General features: G+C 50.9%; 1 protein-coding gene across 1 annotated transcript in view; it reads right to left on the bottom strand.

Moving 5' to 3' along the window:
• Positions 1 to 7,468, bottom strand: part of LOC113207983 (uncharacterized) — a gene marked incomplete at its 3' end in the record, with an annotated part of 58,743 nt that overhangs the window by 37,962 nt on the left and 13,313 nt on the right. The window contains exon 3 of the mRNA XM_052272299.1: positions 118 to 273. Coding sequence (XP_052128259.1) covers positions 118 to 273 — 156 coding nt within the window. The remainder of the gene's footprint in view (positions 1 to 117; positions 274 to 7,468) is intronic.

The raw sequence follows: 7,468 nt of genomic DNA, 5'->3' as shown, positions 1-7,468 counted from the left end.
GGGGCGGCGGAGGGGGGGAAAGCAGCGTGCGGCCGCCGGGCCAGTGCACGAGGAGACAGACGGGGACGGGGTAGCGGCACGGAGCAGCGACTAAAAACAATAACACACTCGACTCACCTGAGCTCGTTGGAGGACTCGACGAGCAGCTTGACGCAGTCCAGGCAGCCCCGCGCCGCGGCGTAGTGCAGCGCCAGGGCGCCATTGCCGCTGCGCTCCAGGGCGGGCATCTCGGCCTCCCGCAGCAGCCAGCGCAGCACGTTGAGCCGGCCGTACCTGCGGGCAAGCGGCGCATGAGTACGGGAGCGATAACCACAGAAACGCTCAAAGTCATCCTTGAGTGGGTCCCGAAGAGGGCGAGAAGGCGATGGATTTAATATTGTCACATCCCTTTTAAAATATGCAACAACAACAAAAAATTTGGCAGCAGAAATTTTCGACGGCGTGTCTGACCAGTGGTCTCCACTGTTAACTTCCTGCAAAGCAACGCTTTGCAGGAATTTCGAAGTATTTCAATCCTTTGTAATTACGGAGCATTTTTGCTTTGCAATTGCAAAGTGATGCATTGCGACTGCAAAGCAATGAAACATTTACAAAGCATCACTTTGTAATTGCAGAGTAAATGCTTCGTAGTTACGAAGGACGAAATACTCTCCGGTCTTGCAAAGCACTGCTTTGTAGGAATCTAACAGTGTATGTCAAAAACCGTCGTTACCGGGTACATGAAATTTTCCCATGCATGGGGGTAGTCGTACAATTGCATTTCAAGATTGTTAATGTACGAGCACTCCGTATCGAATTGAAATCGAATGACAAGCAAGTGATGGGAGCTTGTTAGAGGTTGTACCGGGTGATTCAGAGCACGCGCCGCTGTCGGCGGGTTTGCCTACCATGTCCGCACGTAAGGCACCATAGCCGCTAGGGTATGCAATCCCGCAACACCGCGGCGCGTGCTCTAAATCACCCGGTACTACATGTACGACACATTTTGTAAATGACAAATTGTAGAATATATCGTCCAAGTACGACCATTTTTTCACAACGGTCGCCTTCCCTTCTGTTATGGCGTGATCCACTCTGGGTAAGTCCTCGCGGGGAGTGGAGCAGCCAACAGCTCGCATCCTCACCACCCCACGGGGCGCCTGGCTCAGCGCGGATAGGCAACCCAACTAACGCGCGCGCGCCGCGGCCCGCCGCCTCCCCGGCGGACACAGCGGCGCGGGGAGAGGGCCGTGCTGCGAGTTCCTAGAGGTGGGGGAGCTTGAGAGGCTGTTCGCAACGTCCATCCGAAAAACAATAGCGAAGAAAGTCCTGCATGCTCACACTGAATACTATGACGGATTTGTTTTAAAGCCTAATATCTGGCTAGAGGGACAACTCGATGAGGAAGGAGGAAACCGTATGGAAGGCCGAAACCATGCACTTTTTTTCTCCTTTGTTTGTTTCTGTTGTCGCACGATAACTCGAATTGAACTAGCGATCTAAAAACCTCACTGTCATTCAACCATTAGAGGACAAGATCGGGTCCAAAGAATAATTGACCTGAAATTGAATTGAAAACTTAAGTGTCGGCCAGTATAAAAGTTTAAACTGCGGTGCCAATGGTACATGCAGGACACTATACTTTCCTACAGTTAGTTCTTTGTGTTGTAAAAATGTCACTTTTGTGGGCTTCTATAGGCACCACTTGGAACGCCCTTAACTTGACGTCCACAAATTTGGTGGCTGCGTGGCCTCATGGCTCACCCTCGTACCTACATATTAACTCGTCTCGGGTGTCAGCAGGTGGTGTCAGCGCCAGGCGCCAGGGTCGTTCGCTTCGCAGCGTGACGACACGAAATGTCCCGTGACATATCGCGAAGCCTATTACGCGAGACGTTGGCTTACGGTTCATATATAGTGGGTATATGCAGGCGTGCGCTAGACCGTCCCAAAAAAAAGCTGTTTTCAAAAAGTGCTCGGGACACATTACCGCAGTAAACGGACTGACTAGTAGATACTAAAACGATTTTTTTCCGATTTTTTGAGTTGAATTTAGTGGTCGCGCATGAATTTTTAACGTTTTTTAACACAAAAACTGCGATTTTGCGGAAATTGGCGAGTTGCAGCTTCCTCTGGACGGTCCCAGACTGTTCTGATTCTGCATACTGTTTCCGTCTATACCTCTTTCGCCCCTATCACTTTGCGGTGGTCCGAACCGCATGCTTACTTCATTTTTATAGCCCAAAAGGGATTTATAATAACTTCAATTGCGTCTGTGAGGAGTGCCTTAACTAGCAACGAACATTACACCAAAACAATAGATTAATGTTGAATTCTTGCCGCCGGGGTCGGCGCTACGCGCTCTATCGGCCAAACGGCTATTTTGGGATTTTCACATATTTTATGGCAATTTTTTTTTACTTTTGGTTTTAAACCTGTGTCATTTAAAATAGTTGATTGGAAATAAACTAAACTGTAAATTCTAACTGTACTGTTATTGCCCGCAGCAATAATGGTACACTGTTAAAAAAATTGTTGAAAATTTAGAACACATTTGATGCAAAATTTGATAGCAACAAATGTTGATAAAAAACAAAACATGTTTTAATCTAACAACATTTACAAAATTTTCTGAAACAATTTTTAATTTCAAAACAGTGGTCATTTACGTCTTACCAGCACCATAAGTTTGTAATAACACAAACTTGTTCATTCTGTTACGATATATCTTGCTACTATCAAACATTCCAACGGTTTTGTTGTAGTATTACAACATGGTGAAAAGTAGGGATCGTTGGTATGGACCACTACGGTCAAAATAGAAGGAACTTTGTCACATGCCAATGAAAACGAATGGTAGTGTTTTTTTTAACAAGCTAGTCATCACAGAGACTATGATAATTTTACAACTTTTTTCAAATGTGTATGGCTCTGAACCACCGTTTCGGGCTTTACTTTCTTCTCTTGGGGTATAATATTTCAGGGGTCAAAGGCTGTTTAGACACCCCGCAATGTGATGGGGGCAAGAGAGGGATAGAGGGGAAGAGTGTGCGCCGTCAGAATGATGAGGGAGCGTCCATGGGAGGCTGCAACTCGCTAATTCCGGCAAAATCGCAGGTTTTGTGTTAAAAAACGTTAAAAATTCATGCGCGACCTCTAAATTGCTCTCAAAAAATCGGAAAAAAATCGTTTTAGTATCTCCTAGTCAGTCCGTTTACTGCGGCAATGTGTCCCGAGAACTTTTTGAAAACAGCGTTTTTTTGGGACGGTCTAGCGTGCGCGGTACGCGTATAGCCACCAGGATGGAGTATAAATCTTCGCCTCCAACTGAAATAGATGCAGTTTGAACGGTGGTGGTGGTGGTATTCAATGTCAATAAGGCCGTTCTAATTCAGCTATCGACTTCAAATTGTGACCAAATAATCATAATGCACGTGCTACTCAGACTAGGCATATCGGTATATCTTAAAGCTTGCGGATACAAAACGCGTCAAAAACAAAGCAAATTTTAACTTCATTTTTGTGGTTAAAGTTTACGAAAAAACTTTACTCTTCTAAACAACATCTTCCAAAACCCCCAGAAAAACGTTTAAAGTGTAATAGGCAACTTTAGCAACGTTGCTGCACCACGCGCACGCGATCAGAAAATATCGTGTCTGGCAAAAACGGCGGCGTGCCTACGTGTGCCTTCCTTTACGCCTCATGAAATGCAAAAATGCCAAACTGCTTCGTCTTCTTTCAGAAAATCTTCCCCGTAAACCTTGCCTTCTCACCGTTCTGTCTCCTTAATCACAAAGAATTATGTGAATCTGGCCACAAGTTTCAGTTACAGTGGGAGCGCCTGCGAAGCCCTACTTAGGCAACCCCGCAGAGCTTCCGTGAGTAACAGGAGTGCCTACCTGCCAGGCGTCTCTACAACGGCGCTCCTCACATCTAACTACCTGGAAGCCCGGACGCATCTCCGATGTATACTCTCCGTTATAATTACCAAATTTATTGTGATTGAATTCATCTGCCTACACCATAGTAGCCCATCTTAATTCGACATGGGAGAAACAGGGAAGACACACGAAAACGAAGGAAATCTCGTTGGATCACGCCCCGATTCAAATTGCATCTTACACGTTTCTCAAATTTAAATTAACAGTTACAGTGGGTGGAAGAGCGTAAGAGGGCGGAACTGATACAATGCTAATTTGACTTCACCTGCCCCTCCGCCTCTGCTCGCAAATTTCAAACTGAATTGTTGGGTAGTCCGTAAGTAGTCCAACACTATTTCTGAAGGGGTGCACCCCCTTTAATCACGATTAAAACGCATACGTTTTGGCGCTACCGAACGTCCACTTGTGATTTTCACGATTCATTACTTGCAGAAGTGCGATGTTTATTTGCATCAAATTCAAAATTGTAATGACCGCCTGACTGTTGCACGAATTGAATTCAGTAATCATCGTAAATAACTACGGTGAATGTTCAGCTGTGACCATGAAAAATTGCTGTACTTTTTGTCAGTCAGAAAAGCGCAGTCATCTTCACACTTGATTTACAGACTTTACTCCTTAAGGACTTGAAATACTCGCGTTGATGTAAGGGATGGTCGGGAGGGAGGGGGGTACTTAGCAAGGTAGGAATATTTAACTGAACGATGGGGATTGGACTATACTAAGTAATTTAAACAAGTACGCAAAATACAGCCGAATAGCAGGTTCAAAATACACATTCATTACCTATGCATTTTTTGAGCATGTTATGCAGCCTGGCATGCAGCTATAGTTATGCTCATCCTTTCATGCATAGTTAGTTATGTACAAATTCTGCACAACTATGAACGAATTTGGACACAGTGGACCTGTTATGCACAAAAATGTATGCACACCATAATGCATAAGGGTTTATTGTGCACGTAATATGGAGGAAGAGAATGAGAGATTGGTTCGAGAACGAGGCAATTATGCTTCGCATCCGTTCCACGCACTTTCATAAAACCCACAAATCCTCAAATTTTGATTCCTTTTTTTTTCTGCCGAAAAAAGAAGTCCGGTACCCCGTCAGCAGGATACAGCGGTGGGCGGCTGCAGCTCGGCTGGAGCTGGAGGCCCGTGGCCGGCCGGGCCTGGCCGCGCTGCTGTGGCTACCCAAGCGGTGTTTCTCGGTCACGGTTTTATTGTCCGGGCCGTGCGGTGCTGCGCCGGGCGGGACGGGGCCGGCCGGCGAGCGGCCTGCATGCGTGGGCCTCTCCACCTGCTGCACCAGCGCAGCACCAGCGCAGCACCAGCGCAGCACCAGCACACAGCCGCCGATTAAGATTTTTCAAGACCCGAGTGGAGTGCGCACCGCGGTGGGGGGTCCAGCGGGCGCGCGGGCACGCGGGCAGGCATGGAGGCCATCGCGCACGGCAGAAAACAAGTGATCCCTGGCGCCCCGGAGACAAACACTCACAGCAGCAACGTGACGTCAGAACGTCAAGGGCGGGCCGCGAGGGCCACGTCTCACCGGGGGGTGACTCCGCGGAGAGGCGGTGCGAACAGCTACGGCAAGGGCGGGCTGCATCAGCTGCGGCGAGCGACGGCGACAGGTGCGCGCGGGGTCCAACACGCGCGGTCCGGGGTCGCGGCCGGGGTCGACGCGGTGCTCGAGAGACCGAAGCGTCAGCAGGGGCCGCGCGGGGGCGCGGGGCGCCGGCGCCGCCGCGACGCCCTAGCCGTGCGCGCACTCCGCCCTCGCCATCCTGGTCAGAACTGAACTAACACGGCCGGCACGGGCCCGGGCCGGCGCCGTGCGGGCGGGCGCGCGCCTGCCGGAGCGCGGCCACCAACCGGCTGCAGGAGCAGGCCAGGGAAACGGGCGGTAAGGGCAGAAGCGAGGGGGCGGAGCGGGAGCGGGGGCAGGGGCCTCCTGACCATGCGCACACGGGTGGTCATCATCAGCACAACATGCGGCGCGGCCCTAGCTGGGTCGGACAATCAAAACTCACGTCAAACAAGACTTTTCGAACTTCAATATATCAATATCTTTACTTTAGATCTCGAGGGAGAGTGGAGTAGTGTATCGATTAACGTATGGGCGGCCTGATATACATTCCACAGTTCCGACAGCTCTTTGACTCTCACTGGATGTTTGTCGAGTGCCGGAGGTAACGGTCCTCGGCGGACACACTGACATAACGCCCCGCGTGTGACTGATCCCGGCAGGAAGGACTCCCCGCCGGGACACCGTGCGCCGCTCGCCCGCTTATGACGTGTCGTTGGCGGACAGTTGGATCATCATCGCCAAGCGGTAATTAGGTCCAGCTGAGTCCAGCGCGGTCCAGCGGCGCGCTGCAAGCGAACACGGTAAGGGAAGGGACGGCCTCAGTCGGCCTCGGCCACAGCGACTTTCCCTCTCGCTCGCTCACTTGCTCGCTCACTCTACTCACTCACTCGCTCACTCTACTCACTCACTCACTCGCTCACTCTACTCACTCACTCACTCACTCACTTACTCACTCACTCACTCACTCACTCACTCACTCACTCACTCACTCACTCACTCACTCACTCACTCACTCACACACGCTAACTCACTCTCACTCACACTCACTCACTCTCTTTCAGTGCACTCACTCACGGTGACGCGGCTGGACCGCGGAGGAGTGCTGTCCAGGTGACGCAATACGGCGTCCCATGGTGACGCTTCCTCGGTCCCGACCGGCATCGCCTTATCGCCCCAAAGTCCCCCAATAGCGGACTCAGCCCGGCTGGAGCAGCTCTCGCTCTCACTCACTGGCAGGCAGCTCAGGGAACGCCTTCCAGCACCAGTGCAGTATTAGGCTGACAGGATGTTTAAACATCTGTCTATTTCGTAAATATTTTGGCCACACCGTTCATCCGGCCGGACTCCTTTCCCTCGGCCCTTGGGTCATTGGTGGCACGCTCTCTCAAGTCGAAGTACAGGCCAGCTTGGCTATGCGTTAGCAATCCACACAAAGAAGGATGCTACACGACGGAGAGAACAACGGAGGACGGTGCGCTTGCCCTTGGAGTGTTGGCAGGACGCCTGGCAGGTAGGCACTCCCGTCACGCACGAAGGCACAGCGGGGTTGCCTATCAGGGGCTTCGCAGGCGTTCGGGGCGGGACGACGACTATTGGACATTCAAGAATTGGTTTGAATACCAGTATGCATCAATTATTCCAAGTTCCATAGTGAAATATTGTTGTACAAAGGCAGTCTGCCACCTCCCAGCCGGATCCGCATCTGGACCGCAAGCCGCATAGGCACAGTTACAGTAGGACCCACGTCAGTGTTGACGTACAGGTTTTCGGGGCTTACGCGAAATACGGGCGGACGGGAGATGGCTGGGCCGCTCACTCTCCCACACCAGGAGGTCGCAGCGCCGCGCAGCCGCCGCTGTCACGAGGGGCATAATTTCACTTTCATCGGAAGCGGAGGGGACTGGTCAGCGACTGGGCGGGACAGGTTAGGTTAGGTTGGCGTCGCTGATGAGGCGCC

Source organism: Frankliniella occidentalis, unplaced genomic scaffold (assembly GCF_000697945.3).
Source record: "Frankliniella occidentalis isolate FOCC.00 unplaced genomic scaffold, Focc_3.1 Scaffold198, whole genome shotgun sequence".
NCBI classification, from domain to species: domain Eukaryota; kingdom Metazoa; phylum Arthropoda; class Insecta; order Thysanoptera; family Thripidae; genus Frankliniella; species Frankliniella occidentalis.
Note: the sequence above shows the minus strand (reverse complement) of the source record. Positions and strands in the feature narration are given on the sequence as shown.